The 22,313-nt window shown below is 37.5% G+C and overlaps 2 protein-coding genes across 2 annotated transcripts in view; one reads left to right on the plus strand and one right to left on the minus strand.

The window, feature by feature from the left end:
- The window catches only part of FBXL13 (F-box and leucine rich repeat protein 13), a 182,975-nt gene that overhangs the window by 57,710 nt on the left and 102,952 nt on the right, over nt 1-22,313 (plus strand). The window contains 2 exon segments of the mRNA XM_060020299.1: nt 6,684-6,779; nt 9,241-9,373. Of these exon segments, the coding sequence (XP_059876282.1) occupies nt 6,684-6,779; nt 9,241-9,373 (229 nt within the window).
- The window catches only part of LRRC17 (leucine rich repeat containing 17), a 101,004-nt gene continuing 91,559 nt past the window's right edge, over nt 12,869-22,313 (minus strand). Inside the window, exons 4-7 of the mRNA XM_060020300.1 lie at nt 19,559-19,714; nt 15,166-15,539; nt 14,446-14,687; nt 12,869-12,933 (exon numbers count right to left, since the gene is read on the minus strand). Coding sequence (XP_059876283.1) covers nt 14,685-14,687; nt 15,166-15,539; nt 19,559-19,714 — 533 coding nt within the window. The 3' untranslated portion in view covers nt 12,869-12,933; nt 14,446-14,684. The remainder of the gene's footprint in view (nt 12,934-14,445; nt 14,688-15,165; nt 15,540-19,558; nt 19,715-22,313) is intronic.

The raw sequence follows: 22,313 nt of genomic DNA on the forward strand, positions 1-22,313 counted from the left end.
ACAGACAAAAGGTAGAGTTTTTACTTTCTGATAAAGTCATTTGATGCACAGAAGTTTTAAACTTTGATGAATCCTAACTTATTTTTTCCTTTATTGCTCACGCTTTTGTTGTCATATCTAAGAGTCCATTGCCAAGCCCGAGGTCATGGAGATTTACCCCTATTTTCTCTTCTAAGAGTTTTATAGATTTTAGCCTTATATTTAGGTTATTGATCCATTTTGAGTAAATCTTGTGTATGATGTGAGGTAGGAGGTCCAAAATTTATTCTTCTGCATTTTGATATCCAGTTGTCCCAGCACTGTTTATTGAAGAGACTGTTCCTGCCACACTGAATGTTCTTGGCATCCTTGCAAAAATCAATTGACCATAGATGTATTGGTTTATTTATTTATTTTTTTTTGCGGTACACGGGCCTCTCACTGTTGTGGCCTCTCCCGTTGCGGAGCACAGGCTCCAGACGCGCAGGCTCAGCGGCCATGGCTTATGGGCCCAGCCGCTCCGCGGCATTGGGATCTTCCCAGACTGGGGCACGAACCTGTGTCCTCTGCATCGGCAGGCGGACTCTCAACCACTGCGCCACCAGGGAAGCCCTGGTTTATTTTTATACTCTTAATTCTACTACAACAGTATATTTACCTATCCTTATGCCAGTATCATGCAGTTTTGGTTACTGTAGCTTTGTAATAAGTTTCAAAATTGGGAAGTGTGTCTCCTTTAAATTTGATTTTCTTTTCCAAAATTGTTTTAGCTACTTGGGGCCCCTTGCAGTTCCATATGAATTTGAGGATTGGCTTTTCTGTGTTTCTGGGGAAAAAAAAGGACCACTGGCATTTTGATAGGGATTATACTGAATTTGTAGATCACTTTCGATAGTATTGACATCTTAATACTATTCGTGTTAGTATTACCTATTCCTTGGATATTTGATAGAATAGTCTTGTAAACTCTTTGAGCCTGTGGGTTTGTTTGTTTTTGGTGTTTATTCATGGGCAGATTTCAAAGTCTGATTAAATTTCTTTTATTGTTATTATGTCTTCCAATCTATTAACTTGGGATATTTTTCCATTTATTTAGGTCTTCTTTAATTTCTTTCAGTAAAGAAAGAAATTTCAGTGTACTAGTCTTCCACCTCCTTAAATTTATTCCTGGGTACTTTATTCAAAAGTGAGGTTTTTAAAATAAAATATTTTAGGCATGCAAAGAAATATAATATAATGAACACCTGTGTAATCACTACTCAGTTTAAGAAATAAAACTTAACAAATACAATTAAAGCCGCTCTAACTGCATTTTTCCCCCTCCCTCAGAAGTAACTGCTCTCTTACACACCATACACAAAAATAAACTCAAAATGGATTAAAGACCTAAATGTAAGGCCAGACACTATAAAACTCTTAGAGGAAAACATAGGAAAAACACTCTATGACATAAATCACACCACGATCCTTCTTGACCCACCTCCTAGAGCAATGGAAACAAAAATAAACAAATGGGACCTAATGAAACTTAAAAGCTTTTGCAAAGCAAGGGAAACTATAAACAAGACGAAAAGGCAACCCTCAGAATGGGAGAAAATATTTGCAAATGAAGCAACTGACAAAGGATTAATCTCCAAAATATACAAGCAGCAGCAGCTCATGCAGCTCCATATCAGAAAAACAAACAACCCAATCCCAAAATGGGCAGAAGATGTAAATAGACATTTCTCCAAAGAAGATATACAGACTGCCAACAAACACATGAAAGGATGCTCAACATCACTAACCATTAGAGAAATGCAAATCAAAACTACAATGAGGTATCACCTCACAATGGTCAGAATGGCCATCATCAAAAAACCTACCAACAATAAATGCTGGAGAGGGTGTGGAGAAAAGGGAACTCTCTTGCACTGTTGGTGGGAATGTAAATTGATACAGCCACTATGGAGAACAGTATGGAGGTTCCTTAAAAAGCTAAAAATAGAACTACCATATGACCTAGCAATCCCACTACTGGGCATATACCCTGAGAAGATCATAATTCAAAAAGAGTCATGTACCACAATGTTCATTGCAGCTCTATCTACAATAACCAGGACATGGAAGCAACCTAAGTGTCCATCGACAGAAGAATGCATAAAGAAGATGTGGCACATATATACAATGGAATATTACTCAGCCATAAAAAGAAATGAAATTGAGTTATTTGTAGTGAGGTGGATGGACCTAGAGTCTGTCATACAGAGTAAGTCAGAAAGAGAAAAACAAATACTGCATGCTAACACATATATATGGAATCTAAAAAAAAAAAAAAAGGTTCTGGAGAACATAGGGGCAGGACAGGAATAAAGACACAGATGTAGAGAATGGACTTGAGGACACAGGGAGGGGGAAGGGTAAGCTGGGATGAAGTGAGAGAGTGGCATGGACATATATACACTACCAAATGTAAAATAGCTAGTGGGAAGCAGCCACATAGCACAGGGAGATCAGCTCAGTGCTTTGTGACCACCTAGAGTGGTGGGATGGGGGGGTGGGAGGAAGATGCAAGAGGGAGGAGATATGGGGATATATGTATATGTATAGCTGACTCACTCTGTGATACAGCAGAAACGAACACAACATTGTAAAGCAATTATACTCCAATAAAGATCTTAAAAAAAAATTAACTGCTCTCTTAAATTTAGTGTTTATCATTTCCTTACATAGTTTGATAGGCAGAATAATAGTCCCCTGTGCTACCTGCCCCCCACCCCCACCCCAATCCTCAGAACCTGTGAATACATGGCAAGAGTCTTTGCAGACTCAAGTTAAAGATCTTGAGATGGTGAGATTATCCTTGTTTATCTGGGTGGATCCAATGTAATCACAAGGGTCCTTATAAGTAAAAGAGGGAGGTAGGACTCCTTGTAAATACATCTCTCCAAGGGCCAGATAAGCACCAGTGTCTCTAGTTTTTATGATCTATAGATGTCTCCCAGGTCCTGCGACACATATCTCCTTGAATGTAAATTATTAGGGATCTTCCTGACATCTTGGGAACTTGACCTAGGGAAGGAACTAGGCCAGATTATACACATTTGACCTTCTTGGGGAGACAAGAGAAGTTTTATTATCCTTTTAGATCAGAGAAATTAACTAGACAGAAAGCTACAGATCTAATCTCCATAGTATGTGGAAAGTAAAATGTTTATAGAGGAAGTGAAGACAAAACATTACCTTTTTATCATATAGATTTCTGTCTCCAGAGGCTAGAGCTTTTTCCTCAGGAGCACTGAGGAATCCAGGAAAGATTTTTATTTCCTCACACTGATTTATCAACAATTGAGAGTTCTGATACAACCTTTCATGATGATTGTGGATTTGTCAATTTCTCCTTTGTATCTTTGCAGCTCTACTACTGGATACTTTCATTTAGAACTGTTATATATCTTTAGTAAATTATTTGTATTGTTTTCTTTAATTATAATGTAGTGACCCTCTTTATCAGACAAATTTTTAAAATCCACCTAAAATACAATACTGAACAAGATGAACACAACTGAAAGGAAATTTGATAGCTATATTGATATCAGAGGGGAAAACTTTAAAGCAAAAGCATTATTAGGGATAATCTTTGTCTTCCAAGCAGTGAATTTTGTTAAATTTATTATTGCTAGATATACTTAGATTCATTTTTCTCATCTTATTTTATACTATTTATTCTCTTTTATGTACTTGTTTTGTCCTTTCCTGCCTTTATTTATTGAATTTTAAAAGCTACCGCCTTGTCCCCATTTTCATGTGTTAGAAGATATCCATTCTATTTCCATTATTTCAGTGGCTTCTCTTAAATATTTTTGACATGTGCATTTACCTTAATAAAGCCTAAAGTAAATTAATAGCTATACTTTCTTCCTGACTCATTAATGGAATTTAGAACATTTTAACTCTGATTACTTTCTCCAGTCTTAGAGTATGAATATATTCTAGCAGTTCTGTCCCTTGTTTTTTGTACTCCCACGTGTCATCATCCTTATATGTTTTTATAAGGTTGCTGGGTTTACCCTTATGCTTATTAAATTTCTTTGCCCATCATTACTATTTCATCTCACTCCTTTCCTCTGATTTCAATGTCCTTTAGAAGTTGTTTTGTGATGGGTGTATTGGAGGCAAACTCTCTCAGTCTTTGTCGTAGAGTGTCTTTACTTAATACTCATCCTTGAGTTGTAATTTACTTGCATGTGGTATCTGAGATTGGTAAGTATTTTCTGCTGACTATGCTTTCTGCGACTGCTAAGTGACATTCTTTTGTAGGTAATCTGTCTCCAGTTGCATTTAAGGTTTTCCTTTGCTTATGGCCTTTTGCAATTTCACTACAAACCCATGGTATCTTGATTACCCTGTTTGGGATTTCTTGTGCTTCTTAAATCTGAGAATTGTTGCTTTTCATCAGTTCTAAAGCATTTTTGTCTGTAATATGTTTTTTTTTTTTTTTTTGTGGTACGCAGGCCTCTCACTGTTGTGGCCTCTCCTGTTGCGGAGCACAGGCTCTGGACGCGCAGGCTCAGCGGCCATGGCTCACGGGCCCAGCCGCTCCGCGGCATGTGGGATCTTCCCGGACCAGGGCACGAACCCGTGTCCCCTGCATTGGCAGGTGGACTCTCAACCACTGTGCCACCAGGGAAGCCCTATTTTTGAGTTTTGCTTTGATTCCATTTGCTCTGTTCCTTCCTTCTGGAAACTCTATAAAGATATATAGAATATTGGACCTTTTTATGTTATATAATGTGTCTCTTAACCTCCTTTATATTTTCCATCTCTTTATCTCTCTGTGCTTTATCCTGTGTAATTTCATTATACATAATCCAGTTTGCTATTCCTTGTATTAGCTGGGTTTCTTCTGCTATTTAACTCATCTGTTGAGTTTTTAGTTTCAATCATTATGTTTTTAATTGCCATGAATTTTATTTGGTTTCTTTATAAATCTGCCCAGTCCTTTTTCAACAGCTTTTCTCAAGAATTTTTTTGTCTTCATCACCTTAATGTTTTCATGATTACTGACAATTTTATTCATGAAGTTATTGTTTTACTGTTGTTCACTCTTGTTGGACTTTTTTTCCTTCCTGTGTTTTGTAATTTTTATTGAGAGCTCATTTTGTTGTGGCTTAATCTGTACGAATTCTACAAGGCCAGGTTTGAGGGTGTGTTTCTTTAGAGAGAGGGTATTTATTTCTGCCAAATGCCCCATAGTTACTACCAAGTTGGAAACTCTTTTCATGTTAATGTATCAAATACAATTACAAAGGTAATAAATTCAAGTTAGATCCCACACATAATAAAATTCAAATTCCAATGCACACAATAAGTGGTCTTTGGTTACAAATTCTTTGGGAAATTTTTTTCATCCCAGGCTAGGTACTTCAGTTTTTCTCTTGTCAATAGCAGTTTTTTATTTTGTTTTTACATCTCTTTTTTATAATCCTGGATTTCCCTGTCTCTCTCCCTTTCTCTGTCTCCTTCTCTTTCTCCCTCTGACTCAGTTATGACCTCCAGCTTTGTATAAGCCTGGTAACTTTTTCTGTCCCTGCATGGCCAGTAAAATCTGAACCTATTTGTTATGAAAAGCAGCAACCACCTCCACTGTTCTCCCATCCCAAGCAACTATGGTGTGGATATCTTATTGTGTGCCTGGGTTTACAAAGACTGGGGCCCTGGATATTTTCCTTACTTTCTTGAAAACTCAATTATTTTTAAAAAACAAATGTTTGTTTTAGAGAGTAGAAAACTGATTATTAGGGGTTATGGGGTAGGGGAAATAGGGAGTTTGGAAAAAGGATATCAACTTTCAGCTATAAGATGAATAAGGTCTGAGAATCTAAGTAATACATGGAGATAAATAATCTAATACACTTTAGATTAAAAGTAATCTAAAGTCATCTAAATAATGACTCTGGTTGATAACACTGTGTTGTATAATTGCTAACAGAGTAGAACTTAAATGTTCTCATAAAAATAAATAAAGATAAGTATGTGAGATGTTGGATATGTTTAATTTAACTAGATGGGAGAATCCTTTTACAATGTATACATAAATCAACTCACTATGATGTACACTTTAAATATCTTATAATTTTATGTCAATATACCTCAATAAAGCTGAAATTTTAAAAAATTTAAAAAGGAAATATTTTTTAAAATGTTTGTTTTAGCATTTACTGATGTTTTGTATCAAGAGGATTTCCAGATTTTCTAGTCTACCCTTTTTCTAGAAATAGAAGCCAAAGTGGGTTTATTGATCTTTCCCAGGAATCCTATAACTTTAAAAAGAATCCAGTTCAGAAAATAATTATTGAATGCCTTCTATGTAGTACCAGCTATTATTTGGAAAATTATTCACTTTCTAGCAGAATACCACTTTAATTCAGAAAATAAAATAAATCTACCTATCTTCCTCACCATCCTTCTGCAACTATCAATTTGATCACATTATATCAAAGGCAGCATCAGGTAAGTTCTAGAACTCTAGATAAAATTCCTACCTTCAGATAAAATTCAAGCACATAAACCCCTGCTACCACAATATACGGATTACATTACCATTAAAACACACACACACACACACACACACACACACACACTCACACAAAATGGTAAATTGAAGAGTTAGATCAAAATTCACATATTTTTTCAAAATCATGAATGTTTTTCTTTGTGTTTAGATTTTCTCCTACCTCAGTTTAAGAGATGTGGTAATATGTGGTCAAGTTAATCGCTCCTGGTTGTTGATGACACAAATGAGCTCATTGTGGAATGGTGTAAGTAGACACGACCTGAAGCTATGTCTTTATTCTAGTTCTCAAAGGAGAATAGACCGCTATAAAGCCACCCGTAATGGGGAATACCTTCTTCCCTGCTCCACAACATGGGGCCACAAAAAGTAGGTGCATTTGTTTCTCTTTTGTCCAGGCACAAGCCTGAAGGACAAGATAAAAAAATGTTATTTGAAGAGATTCAATATGAGTATTTTCTAATTTAACTAGTAGAAATAAATTGAATATTATTTTTGGATTGAAACAAAGCTCCATTATATCTGAGTTAGGCTTAACATTGCCTTAGTCAAGGAGCTCCAGAGATATATTGAGAAAATGCAAGCAAGGTGCTTACTGTAGAGCCTGGCATGTAGGCAGCACTCAGTAAATATTAGCTATTATTGTTGGTTCAAAAAATACAACAAAGCAGCACAAAATATGGAGTAAAGGAAAAAAAATTACTGAGCATGAAATAGGGCTAAAATATACATGTACGCAAAGCTTGTTTGATAATTCTTAGTGTATTTGCATGCACATGTACACACACACACTCAGGAATTTTCTAATGCGGACTCCTAGGCTCATGCCTCTGTATTGTTCTTGTCATTGCACTATTTTTATACTATTCTCATAAACTAGAACAAGCTTATATTTTTCATTCCAAAGAGACATTGGGTGGTAGGTCTTAGCCAACAACAGAAAATAAGCATGTGTTATCCCTGAAGACCTTTCTTTTCTTTCTCTTGGATGATTGCTTTAATCTTAACAACTGTGACCATTTATGCCATCAACAAATGTTGGAGTAGTAACATTTTCCTTGTTGCCTAAGTCCAGTAAATAGCTAGCTTCACCACCCCTCCTTAATTGCTATTGATTGGAGGACAAATGATATCATGTGCTCAGACTGATCTATGAATAGGTGGTCAGGGCCATTCTGCAGAAACTTTGACAAAGAAACTAAGAGGAGTTGACAAGGTACAGGGAATCTAGGCTCCATAAGTCAACTCAGAATCTTTACATCTCATCAGAACACCATCCCATTCTTGGCTATACTGCTCTACTCTCATCTTATGCAGCAATGGCAATAAGAAAATGTGCTTCTGTCTTAGTTAACCCCTCTTAGCTACCAAATTTAGTATTCCTGTCTTAGATGTATTTGTAGTTCAAGGCAGTGATTCTTAAGCTTTAGAATGCATTAGAATCATCTGAAGGGATTGTTAAGACAGATTGATGGTTGCCACCCCCAGAGTTTCTGACTTAGTAGGTCTGGGGTGGGGCTTGAGAATTTGCATTTCCAACAAGTTCCTGGATGATGCTGATGCTGCTGGTCCCAGGACCACACTAAGAACCACTGATTTAAAGGAATAAATCTCTTACTTATGTGACAGATTAGGTGTTACTTTTTCCTTTGGAAAACCCATAAAGAAGAAAAATAAATAAATCCAAATGATCTGGAAGAGAAAGAACATGTACAATATTAAAATCAGGACAAATCTTGCAGAAAAATGGCAGAAAAAGCCAGCACTTCTGCCAAGACTTCACTGGGTAAAGATGAAGAAAATATGAGCATATGGCAGTGAAGAACAAAGCCAGGATTGGAAGTTAAGCTGCTTTATGTTCAGCAAATTTCTCTTTCCTCAATAATGTGTTGTCCTTCATTTGCAGTTATTTTTTCCTTTATTTGTGAGTGCTCAAATGTGGCGCAACTATAACAAACATTTTAGCACAAAGAATAGTTTTGTTCAGAAGGCAATGAGAAAGTGAATGTTCATATACTTAACCTTTTAGCTGAAAGATAGTATTAATACTATGTTATTGTTATCAACTATACTTCAATTTAAAAAATACTATGTTATCGTTTATCAACCAGCCCTGGCCATTCGGAGCTCACTAAACCTCTGTGCTCTTCAATTTTACATATAATCAGCAAGGTACACTCAGGTCATCTTTCCTTTTCTCTAGAACTACCCCCTCCAAATTATGAGTTATGAAAAGGCCATTATAGACCACACACTCTAAACTGTCTTTCCTATAGTCAAGGACTCAATGTATAGTTTGTGCTCATGAAAAAAGAAGCAGGCACACATTAATGATGAACCCAGGAGAGTTCACTGACATTGAAGAAGGGGGAAGCCTTGGGGCTCACCTGGAATTACAGGCGGGCATCCAGGCCACTCTAAGACAGTTGACTCTGTTGACGGGTGGATGTGAGACCCCTGCCCTCCCAGCTGTCAACCTGGACTGGACATTTAGAATCTGTTTTTAATTAAACCTAGGAATGACCATGAAAAAAAAATCTATTTGCAATTAAACCTGGGAATGACCACAAAAAACCCAACCCCCCCCCAAAAAAAAATGAGTGGTGAGATGAAGAAATTTTAGTTCTTTGATGCTTTAAAAATATTTTTAAAGTTTTACATGCAAAAGATCTCTCTCATTTCTTAATGTTTTTGTTTATCCTTTTTAGATTGATTTTTCCGCAGTAAAAAATATAATCACAGATAAGCACATAGTGTCTACTTTGCAAAGATGGCGTCTAAATGTGCTGTGCTTGAATTTTCGTGGTTGTGTTCTCTGACTGAAAACTTTGAGATCAGTAAGTATGTTCATTACAACTGTTTGTCTTGCTTTCCTGTATTTTAAAATGGAAACTTCAATTACCGCCTTAGGCCATAAGAATGCCTATTAAAACTATTTAAAAGTCCTATAATATAGCCAGCTCTTGATGGAGTGTATGCCCTGGGAGTTGGTCCTTTGGTCATTCTTATTGACTGACTGCTTTTTTTTTTTTTTGTCTAACATTTTTCTATCTATATGTCATTAGTTTATCCACTAATAAAATACAATATAAGAACTTCTCATCAAAGAAATTCTAACAATAGACAGTAGAAGCAGAAATCTACCTTCATCTCCCTCAAACCCATTCACTTACCCCATGGTACTCAACATTATCAGTCTTTCTGTTTTTCTAAAATACATTTACGTATTTGTGATTAAAAATACACAATTTTAATTTGTAACATTAAAGGGATCATACTGTCTTATATTTTCTATTGTGTCTTGGAAATCTTCTCATGTCAGTACATATAGAACTACAAAGTTATTTTCCCATACTATGGCTATACTGTAACTTATTTAACTTTCTTCCTATTGATGGACATTGAGGTTATTTCCAGTTTTTTCCAAGCTGTTTTGTGAAGTCTGTATTTAATTGTCTTAGTTCAGGCTGCTATAATAAAGTTCCATTTTGGCTGGGTGGCTTATAAACCACAAAAACTTATTTCTCATAGCTCTAGAGGCTGGAAGTCCAAGATCAGGGTGCCAACGTGGTTGGGCTCTAGTGAGGGCCTTGTTCTGGGTCGTGGACTTTTGTCTTCTCCCTGTATCCTCACATGATAGAGAGCAGAAGAGAGCACTCTCTGGAATTCCTTGTGTAAGGGCACTAATCCTATTCATGAGAGTTCCACCTTAATTACATCCCAAAGGCCCCACCTCCTAATACCATCACATTGGGGGTTAGGATTCCAACATGTGAATTTTGGGGGGACATATGGGTTAACACATTGCATTAACCCATATGTCCCTTGAGGTACATTTTTAAGTTTCCATATGTATTTCTGGAAATGAGAGAAAAAATAGATTTCAAAAAGTACACATCCATGTTGACTTCAGATAATGAGAAAGAATGCCATAAACACATGTAAATATCAACATGGATGAGTCTAAAGATATTAATGGGCAAAAGCAAGTTGCAGAATGATATACATAATCTAGTACCATTTGTATACAACTTTTCAATGTGTAAAATCATACCATACTCTTTATATTTGGAAATAATTTCAATACTATATATTCAAGGGCACTTGTACATACACACACACACAGTAAAATATAAAAAGCTTGCATGGGAATCAAAGGCCTCAAATGCAAGATAGTGGTTACCTCTAAGGTGGAGAGGGTTGAAGGAAATGGGGAAGAGGTTCACAAGGGGTTTCAACTGTTATCTGTAATATTTTTTTAATTGAAAAAAGAAAAAACACAAAATGGAATAATTCTAATTGGTTATTGCTGGTGCTGAAGAAAGCAGTAGCTTTATATATGATGTTATTTTACCTGATCACGTATTAAACTATCTTCTTGGTTTTAAGTTTGTTGGTTGAATCTTTTAGGTTTTCTAGGTAGACTGTCATGTCATCTGGAAATACTAACAGTTTTATTTCCATTCATTCCTATCTTGTATCTTTTACTTCTTTTTTCAGTAGCAAGGATATGCAGCCATCTTGTCTTGTTCTTGAGTCCTTTTCTCATATTTTTAATGAGAATGGTGTTAATACTATTATATCTTTTAATTTCTGGGACACACCCTTCATAAAGATATAATGCTGCTCCATCTTTTACAGCAGCCATCTTATGCATGTTCCTCATCCAATCTGGTCATGTCTGCCTTTGGATTTTTAGGAACTATTAATTTCTGATCCACCAAGACCATTCCTTTTTGTTTTCCAAGGATATTATAGATTAAAAATCATTTATTTCTTGTAATTTGGGTAGGAGAGGAAAACTGAAACGTGCTTAGTCTGCCATCTTAAACCAATTTGTTATTTTTTTCTTCTTTTGATCTCTCTCCTTGTGATTTGGTGACTATCTTTAGTGTTTTGTTTGGATTTTTTTTCTCTTTTTGTGTGTATCTATTATAAATTTTTGGTTTGTGCTTACCATTAGGTGTATATACAGCAATCTTTATACATATTTGATTATTTTAAGTTCCTAATCTCTTAAGTTTGAATGCATTTTAGTAACCCTGCATTTTTACTCCCTCCAAGTTTGTTTTTGACATCATAGTTTACATCTTTTGTTTCGTGCATCTCTTAACTACTTATTGTTGATATAGATGACTTTACTACTTTTGTCTTTTAAACTTCCTACTAGCTTTATAAGTGGTTGATGTGCTATCCTTACTGTATATTTGCCTTTACCAATGAGATTTTCTTCCTTTTGTAATTTTCATATTTCTAGTTGTGGCCTTTTCTTTTCCACTTAGTGAAGTCCCTTTAACATTTCTTGTAAACCCAGTTTCTTTCAGCTTTTGCTTGTCTATAAAACTCTTGATCTTTTCTTTGAATCTGAATGATAGCCTTGAGTAGATTATTCTTTTTCCTTTTATCATTTTAAAAATATCACGCCACTCCCTTCTGGTGTGCAGAGTTTCTGCTGAAAAGGCAGCTGATGGTCTTATAGGAGTTCCCTTGTTGCACTGTTGACTGATACATATTACATCTCCCCATCATTCGCCAACACTCCACCTGCTGCAGAAAGAAGCCCCAACATCTCACAGAATTTAGACAAGTAGATTCTCATTACTGAATTGCTTCTATTTGCTAGAGCAGGAGACTTGTTCAGATTTCTCAGAAACAGACGTTAATTGATCCAGGGCGTAAACTCCAGAGGAGGGGATGGTTAGTAAATGAATTATCTGAACTGTTTAATGTTAAATATCTTTCCCAAATAATCAAAAATTAGGTCAGAGTTGACTCAGGCTTAGGACTCAGGAGAACTCAGCTTGTAGTAAATCTTATTTACTTCAGAAAAATCAAAGAATCTTAGAACTAGTTGAAAAAAAAAAACACTTGGGTATTTGGATAAAAACTCAAGTGATATTTAAACATATATGTTCAAATATGTAGATCTCAGGATTGTATTATTTTTGACTACCATAAAATATACTTTTAAAAAAACTCTTGAATTTCATCACCTACTGAACAGAAGGAAGTTGCAAAGGCAAGTTATTAATCAATCAAGTATGAAGTTGGCAGAAAGGGTGGATATATGTATATGTATAATTGATTCACTTTGCTGTACAGCAGAAACTAACATAACATTATAAATCAACTATATTCCAATAAAAATTAATTAAAAAAAGAAATTAGCAGAAGAGGAGGTATCTAATTATTAATTCCATCACTGATCAACTATGCTTCCCTGAAAAAATATAAACTCAGATACAAAAAAAGAGCAAATTTTAAGCTTTTAAAAATGTATTTAAATTTTGGCCCTGGGAGATATTAGCAATTCTAAATGACTTACTTTTGGATGGTCTGGATCAATTTCTATCATGATGTGTTCCAGAGCTTTATTTTCAAATAGATCCCTGGGAATGATCCTGAATATAAAAATAAACCAATAAAATTCCCAGCTAGCCTCCAAAGATTAAACCAGAGAGTAACTTGGGCCCTTCTCTGAATCAGATTTAATGCCCTTATTTCTTTCCAGAACCCTCACATTCCCACTGTGTGCCTGTCTTCCACTGAGGTCCCACCTGGCATTCTCCACCATCAAATCTTGGATGTTTTATTTAATATTCCACTCTGAGTGCTCATCAACAATAAGTGAATTTATTACATCTCTCTGGTAACACTTCAAACTTAACTGCTACCTTCAATACCTCATGTTGAACAATGTGAGAATTTGCATTGAGAACCAGTATTTCTAAGTCTCCACCCTGACCCAAACCATTGATAAAATGCACATATTGGTTAGAACCTTGCAATCCAGTGTCATTTCCTGAACCACCAGCTCCAGCAATTGTTCCAGCTTCCCACTCTCTTGGTTTCCTATACATATTAATAGAATTAACTGACATGACCCAAAGATTATCACCTGCCCTCATAAGTGTTTCAGGAGAAAAAGCACATACTATTCTTTTAGTGTCTGTTTCTGGAAGTTCTGATGTGAGGCAGCCATGACTAAAGGTAACATTTAGAGTGCTCTGTATCCTTGCACAGTAAAAAGGACTTAGGCGGACCTGAATCCAGGCTCTGCCACCTGCCAGCTTTGTGGCTCTATCCAAGTTACCTACATACTAAGCCTCGGTTTCCTCATCCAGAAAAGGCAGATAATATTATGTACCTCAGAGGGATCTTGTGAGAATTAGAAATAGAATACGTGAAGCTCTTAGCACAGTGTCTGGCCTCTAACAGGTGTTTAAGAAATGTTCAAGGGAATTCCCTGGAGGACCAGTGGTTAGGACTTGGTGCTTTCACTGCTGTGGCCTGGGTTCAATCCCTGGTTGGGGAACTAAGATCCTGCAAGCCGCGTGGTGCAGCCAAAAAAAAAAAAAAATGCTTAATACTCTTTGTTATTTACCACGTTCTATACTTTGGAAATTTGTACAAGTATCAGATAAGACCAGTTGTCAAACTTTGTATGAATACCTTGATATAAGAAATGGAAATATATTCAACTCAGTGAAAAGAAAATCTGCATAAAAAGGAAAAAGTGGTATTTCTAATGATATGTACATATTTCTTTGCATTTTATTTTTCTAATAGTACAGTACTATCAAAATACAAACTGATGGGTCAGTCTCCAGAAACTTCCTCTCTTTCTGGTTATTGTTTCTCCAGGTGAACTAATTTTAACCTGCAACGCAAATCATGGGGCTTCTCTTGGGTACCACCTCTGCCCTCAGTTGCTTCTGATATCACTTCCCTTTCTGTTTGCTTCTTTTTCATCCCAAATCCTGACCCTGAATCCTAATTTCATCCTGTTTTATGTTCCTTGACATATTAGCTTAGCAGGAAGGGCTCTCAGATCCTTCCCACTGACAGGTGGCTTCCTAGTCTGAACTCTGCTAAAAAACCAGTGCTGTTTCCACATTTACTAGTGTTTATACCTGTTCAGAGCTCATGTTCACATCATCTACAACTGCTTCTGAGAGTCCCATCTTCTGAGCCGTCTCTAATATAATTCTCAGATTCTTGGCTTATTGCCTGTGGCAATTCTCCTTCAGGTCTAGCTTGACAGTTTTTTGCAAGGATCAGTGAAAAGTAGTTGAGAATTTGGGTTTACCAGGACCTCATTTTGGAGTGCACAGGAATCAGAAATGGAAATTTATTCAATGCACAAGCTGACTTACTGAAAAAAAAAAAGTTGGGGGGCAGAGGGGAGAGAATTACATTTTATTATTACTAAGCATTTGTATCTCTTCATTTTGATCATCTTTAGGTATGTGCAAGCAGCTCTTGAAAAGCATATAAAAATGAACCAGGTTTTTTTAATTTTCAAAAAGCAATAAAAACATTTATACAGAACATTATGACCTCCTAACGCCATCATTAGGACCCAACTCCTGCAGGTTGCCAGTGTGGAGTCACCATCAAAAGCTGTTCTGCAAACAGGCAGGCAAGCAGCATGAGAGTATTCCCTTGATTACTATACTGTGACAACAATAATAATAATTAAGGGAACCTTCCTTTAGCTGGGTAACCTCGCCTAAACAGGTAAAACAGTTAATCAAAATCTAAACATGTGGTTTTCCAACACCAGTTTAGCAAATACAAAATTAGCTGCAACCAGAACAATTTCTAAGTTATCCCACAATAGTGATTCTTACACTTTGTTTCTTTGCTGTGTGATCCTTATGTATTTTTTCCCATTCGTTATCTTCTGTATCCTGGTCAAATGTTTCAGGGTATGCTGGTAATTTGTCTTTGGGGCATTCTTCATAGTAACTCCGAACATATTTTCCCACAAACCACCCTTTGTATTCTTCGGGCATTTTGCACTCCAGGCCATTATAGTGCACGTTGTAGTGATGCATTAACCAGTAGTAGAGGTAGTGGATGTTGTAGTCACATCTCCAAGGGTTATCTCTGAGCCACAAGAGTTTCAAAAAATACAAGTCTTCTAATACTCCATAGTCAAAGTTTTGCAGACTGTTGTTTGATAAATCTAACTCTTCTAAATGTGTGAGTCCTAAAAAAGCAGCTAGAAACAGAAAATATTTATTAAACCAATTGGGTAATTGGGTTAAGTGCACTGTATATTATAAGGACAAATTTAAATAAAAAATAAGAGAGTTAATTCTCTCTATTGAAAATAAAGGAAAAGATTTCCCTCCCCGCCTTTTTCTCAGCGTTCTTACTTTAGAAAACTTGCACGTACTTTCTCTTCTCTTTGAAATGTGTATATATCCTTTAGAAGGCTAAAGAGGCCTTTTTCAGCTTTATGAGGATCATCCTTCTTAAGAACCTGGGAGCCATCTCTTTGAAATGGAAACATCAAGGGAGAGAACACCTGTCTCCCAGTTTCTGTGGGGGGGGGGGTAGGAGCCTTCTTCCAAGTCACAAAATCACCTCTTGTCATAAAGATAGAAGTTTGTTTTCCTCTTGATAAAGCCAATTAGCTAACACAGATGCCAACTCACTTGCGAGTAAGGTTAGAATGAACAATGTTTGACAAACGGTGCTGGCAAGTCTTCTTACTTAAGAACTAGCTATTATTTATCCTGAAAACACGTATGTATTAGGTTGTATCTGCTTGGCTATACAAAGGGTGAGATTTCCTTCTGTCTCTGCAATCTCTTAGCAGATTGCCTGTGATGTACATCACATTCTGGTTTAATGCTTATTCAATAATAAAAGAATCTTCTTTCTCTTTACCATTGTGGAGAGGATTTCTGTGTTGGGTGAAGACTTCGGTTTTAATTATATTTCCCTAACAGTATACGTGTCTAAATGTAAAATTCTGAAATATGTTTTTACTCAGACAAAGCTTTCCCCTTGATTAAATTGACTAGAATACAATATTTTATTTGAAAAATCAGTTTTAAGTTAATTTGTAAAAATGTACTTTGTGCTCATGTGCATTTTTTAATACTCACTGGAAAGTTGCCACAAAAAAGGCATGAATTAGGAAAATATCTCAAATGTAAGACATAAGTGCATAAAAAATGAGAAACGTGTTTGGGGGTGATTTGACAGCTCTCTGGGATATAACTCTGAAAATGCCTAGAAAATAGCCGTTTCCCAGTTTCCTTCCCAGGGGGAAGGAATTATATTCTTGTATTGTCCAAAACCAAAAAAATTTTTATCAACATTTTTAAGACATCTGGTTGTATTTTGGCAAGCTATGGTAGCTATCAGCTTTGAATCCATATGCATTTAATTCTGCTGGAGGGTGGATAATTAAAACAAATAGCAAACACATAACACAAAATAATACAACAGAAAGCTTTTTTTTCCCCTCTGAGAGTAAAGAAATCTAAACCTAAATTATCCCTACTTCAGTTGATGTAAACTGACTAGCTACTCTAGAATTTACAGGTCAATGCTGATTTCAAATATTTTGTTTGTTTCAAACATTTTCTCATTGCTCTTTTAAAATACTCTCCTCAGAGCATACAGTGCCCTTATTTTGAATTTGAAAAATATGCTCTCAAACTAATACCATTAACTATTTTCATATCATTTGTTCTCAGACAAAACCCTTAATTCCCCCTAAAAGTCTATTTTGGTGCAAAGCAATGACTTGGGTCATTGGGAGAGGGGAGCAGGTGGCTGGGGAGGAGCAAAAGGTCAGCCCTTGCAATGATAGTTCTGAAGACACTGCATTTTAAAAAATTTGCAAACATTTTGTGAGTTAATGATCTCACAATTTTCTTTTTCTTTCTTTTTTTTTTTTTTTAACGGGACGCGGCCTCTCACTGTTGTGGCCTCTCCGGTGCGGGGCACAGGCTCCGGAAGCGCAGGCTCAGCGGCCACGGCTCACGGGCCCAGCTGCTCCACGGCATGTGGGATCTTCCAGGACCAGTGCACGAACCCGTGTCCCCTGCATTGGCAGGCGGACTCTCAAACACTGCGCTACCAGGGAAGACCTCTTCTCTTTTTAAAAAAAAAAAAATTATTTATTTATTTTTGCCTCCGTTGGGTCTTTGTTGCTGCATGCGGGCGAGAGGGGGGGGCGGCGGGGGGGAGCGGGGGGGGGGGGATTAGACACTTGCCCAGGGACCCGAGACAGGCATGCTTGTCTTGCAGTTCTTTGGTTCTCATTCAGCAAAAGAGGATCTCCACCTCCAGATTCTTCACCCTGTGGCCTGGCTTTGTGGAGACCGGCTACCAGTGACTGACCTGCACACTAATACAATGATCGCTTACGTTTGGGAGAAGAGTATCTCTATAGTATTCTTATTCAATGTAAAATGAAAATTGCTTTTGATCTCAAAATTTTAAGATACTCCCAAGTTTACACTATCTGTACAGGCTAAGGTATGAGTGTAGCATATTGCTGTTCCTTTCAAAGTTTTTTAAAATTATGATTTCTTAATATTTACAAATGTTATTAATACTAAAATATGCCTTGGTAGCTCTAGAATATTCATTTTCAGTTTTTACTTCTACAATGTTAAAATCCTAATGTTCTGTTAATGGTATTAAATTACCTTTAAGAAAACAAGAAACAATTGTACTCAAAATGTTTATGACATTAACATTGCACTATTAATAGTAGTAATACACATTTTTAAAGACAGCTTTTCAAATTATGAATGCACTGCGAAGGCACAAATATTATGTACGTTACAAATCTGATCAGCACTGCAGTAATTCTCAGTTCTTTCTAAAATTCAGTGAGTTAACTTACCATGCTCATTTTTGTCAGAGGCTTTGCTTAGCAAATGGAGAAGAGATTTGAAGGATGGAAAAGAGAATTGATCTTCATTTAGGATTAGATAAAATCCCTCTGGCTCTAGTTTGAGCACATTTTATCTTAATTTATGAGCACACTAGACCTTTTTTTTTTTTTTTTTATTGCGGTACGCGGGCCTCTCACTGTTGTGGCCTCTCCCGTTGCGGAGCACAGGCTCCGGACGTGCAGGCTCAGTGGCCATGGCTCACGGGCCCAGCCGCTCCGCAGCATGTGGGATCTTCCCGGACCGGGGCACAACCCACATCCCCTGCATCGGCAGGCGGACTCTCAACCACTGCGCCACCAGGGAAGCCCTAGATCTTAATTTTATGAGCTTAATTTATTCTGCTTAGCAGATTGTTTCAAATTTACTTTAAACAAGTTAAAGTCTTACTTTAAATAAGTTTGGACTTAATGAAAAGCAAAGAAAATGCCAGATCTGAATTTCCTTTTAAAAATCACGACATGTTTAGCATATTACTGACCACTAGCCACATACCCTATGTATTTTTTTTTTTGGCTGCTTTGGGTCTTCATTACTGAGTGCGGGTTTTCTTTAGTTGTGGTGAGCCGGGACTACTCTTTGCTGCGGTACGCGGGCTTCTCATTGTGGTGCCTTCTCTTGTGGCGGAGCATGGGCTTTAGGTGCGCAGGCTTCAGTAGTTGTGGCGTGTGGGCTCTAGAGCGCAGGCTCAGTAGCTGTGGTTCAGGGGCTTAGCTGCTCCATGGCACGTGGGATCTTCCTGGACCAGGGCTCGAACCCGTGTCCCCTGCATTGGCAGGTGGATTCTTAACCACTGTGCCCCAGGGAAGCCCGAGCCATATACTCTTATTTTTAAAATATATTCTACAAAACACTTCTTTTATTTGGACCAACTGAATAATTGTTGCTTATTACGTACTTCATAAAGCAACAGTTTGGCAAATATTTCTGAGGGCCAAGCAAGTTCTACTATAAGCACCATGTTTCATTTAAATTCAAACTTCTTACTAGTTTTTTAAAAACTAAATTGTATTTACTATAAATGTTGCCATGGGCTTCCCTGGTGGCGCAGTGGTTGAGAGTCCGCCTGCCGATGCAGGGGACATGGGTTCGTGCCCCAGTCCGGGAAGATCCCACATGCCGCGGAGCGGCTGGGCCCGTGAGCCATGGCCGCTGAGCCTGCGCGTCCGGAGCCTGTGCTCCGCAACAGGAGAGGCCACGACAGTGAGAAGCCCGTGTACCGCAAAAGAAAAAAAAAAAAAAAAAAAAAAATTGTTGCCATAATAAAAAAACAGAGAACACCTGTCACCTGTTTAAAGGGCTATTCTGTGGAACTTACCGGGATCTATGAATTGAACGCCGTTGCTGCTGAGGTTTAATTTCTTTAGCTCATGAGCATCTTCAAACTCCTTGGGTCGAAGCTGGTTGATTTTGTTGTGTGACAAGTCAAGTTTAACAATGTCTGGAGGGATGTTGTTTGGAACTTTCTTCAACTCTGGAAAAAATAAAAATGTTCAGGTTATCAAGCTCTCCTCTTGCCCCCATTTGTTCTATCACTCTTATCCCTGTGTGACTGAAGAGTCAGCTCTTGAAGGGAAAAAGGATATCCCATCTAAAGCCAAAGAACATTACTATATGAACAAGCCTTAGAATATGCTAAATTCCACCAAAGCCCAGCGAACCAAGTGCATCACACTTAGAGGAGCAGATATCACTCCTTGCTGAACTGTTCTGAGAAACTTCCTAGAGGCGGCAAGAAATCAAGAGCAGGACAGCAGGCAGTGCAGCTCAGCTGGCTGGGCATCAGGCGGCGTGGTGGGGCTCAAGCCTGGCCGCCTGTTAGAATCACCTGGGACGCTCTTAAAAACAGAAAGCTGAAACAAAATGAAACCCACAAATCAAACCACTCTTCCTGCCTCCCCTCCCATTCCCTTCCCACTCCTCTAAGAGCTTTCAGTATTAATTATTGCCTCTTTGTTGCATCTTCCTTTTATCCCTCTCCTCAGACTCCTTCTGTTAACAAATAAGCACAGATCTTGCCATCCTAAAAAAGAAACAAAAAGCCCTCCACCCTGATGACCCTCAGGCTGTTACCTCATTTCTCCTTTCCTTGGACGCTAAAATTGGAGAAAGAATAGTCCTCATCTGCTCCCCCTGCTTCTTCATCACCCACTTATTCCCTGAATCCTTGTGACATAATTTATACTCCACCACTCCTCCCTGACTCTTCCCAAGGTACTGAAGTAATTGGACTCCTCAGGAGAAACAGTAATAACAATAGTGCTGCTACTACTGCTACTACTAGTACTGAGTCAACAATGACTACGACTACAAAAAAGCCTCTGGAAGAGGAGCCCAGTTATTTTTCATAGGTTAATAGGAAATCAAGGTTCACCTAATTTATCTCTTACTATTTATATTTGTCTTTAAATCATGCTTTAAAATACTATAAAGTGTGTTTATTTTATAGTTTAGCATAATACTTGCCCTTTCTTTTAATCTTTAGCAAAATATTCTGAAAAGGTTTTATTCAATTTTAAGTAGGGCAAGTGAAGCCTGTGAAGAGAAGCAAACCTGTTCAGACAAAAGAAAATTAGAAGCAACAAATAAAATGTCCAGATTAGTTCACACCTGAGAAACAGCATGACCCAAAGACTTTCTGAATAAGTAGAAATTCCTTGAACTAGGTACAGTAAGTTTATGAAAGGTGGTATCCATTTATCCATAATTCCCTTTTTGCTATAGAATAACTGACTTACTGATAATGTTTTCCAAATATTTTTTAAAAACCCCTTCTGGTATATATGATTTCTTAACTCATAGTATGTTTACTTTCATAAAGACTCAGTCTTACATCCCCCCCTTCTTTTAACAGCTCAGAATCCATGGTTAATGGGATGGTATTGGTAGTTCCTTCTTTGGTATCCTTATTACTATTAAATTTGCTTTTTCTTCTTGATGGGATCTTGGTATCTTAGTACCTATGTACAAGAACTTTTTCTAGGTGCCCTAACAAGTATTATGTGACAAGAACCCTATGAGCTAAGTACATTATCCCCATTTTACAGATGAAGAAACTGAGGCACAACTTGCCCATAGTCACACTCGAGGATTTTTTTTTTTTTTGTATAACACCCAGGCTCAGCGGGTATAAAGGGAAGCAGCTGACAATTTTGCTGCTGTATCTCTGCCTTGAGTGTTTGGGGTTGTTTTTTGTTTTTTAACATCTTTATTGGAGTATAATTGCTTTACAATGGTGTGTTAGTTTCTGCTTTATAACAAAGTGAATCAGTTATACATACACATATGTTCCCATATCTCTTCCCTCTTGCATCTCCCTCCCTCCCAACCTCCCTATCCCACCCCTCTAGGTGGTCACAAAGCACGGAGCTGATCTCCCTGTGCTATGCAGCTGCTTCCCACTAGCTATCTATTTTACGTCTGGTACACACTCTAGGAGTTAAACACAGACATGCTAGCCCCCAAAACTATGCTTCTAACCACTATGCTCTGCTGCCTATTCATGGTACCTTTCTGCTTCACTTACGCTGTTCCATCTGCTTAGAATCCTCAAGCTTGTCATGTAGGGTTAAGTGGGGATTGGGGAGCAACTGGGGTGGGGGTCAATATATTGGAATGGCCATAAGACCTTTCTGGCTCTGTATTTAAAATGACATCTCCCTGCTTTCAAGTAGGCAACAACAGCAATGATAATACCATTTCCTGCTTTTTCTCAATGGCAGTTAATCAGCATCAGGCGCAGGGTACATCTTACTGATTTTTTTCATTTTTGCACCCTCCTTGCCATGGAAGCTTCCTGAGGGAAGTGCCTAATATATCATAAATAAATAAGTGGTATGTGGCAGCCAGCTTCTAAAATGTCATGCAACAATCTCCTCTACTGATATTCATGCCCTTGTATAAACTCTTCCCCTTAAGTATGGGCTGAACCTAGTGACTTGCTTCTAATAATAGAATGCAGCAAATATGATAGGAGCTCACTTCCATAATTAGGTTATAAGAAATTGTGACTTTTGTCTGGCTAGCAGACTCTCTTTTGCTGGCTTTGATGAAGCAAGTTGCCATTTGGAGAG

This window comes from Delphinus delphis, chromosome 9 (assembly GCF_949987515.2).
Source record: "Delphinus delphis chromosome 9, mDelDel1.2, whole genome shotgun sequence".
Classification (NCBI taxonomy): Eukaryota; Metazoa; Chordata; class Mammalia; order Artiodactyla; family Delphinidae; genus Delphinus; species Delphinus delphis.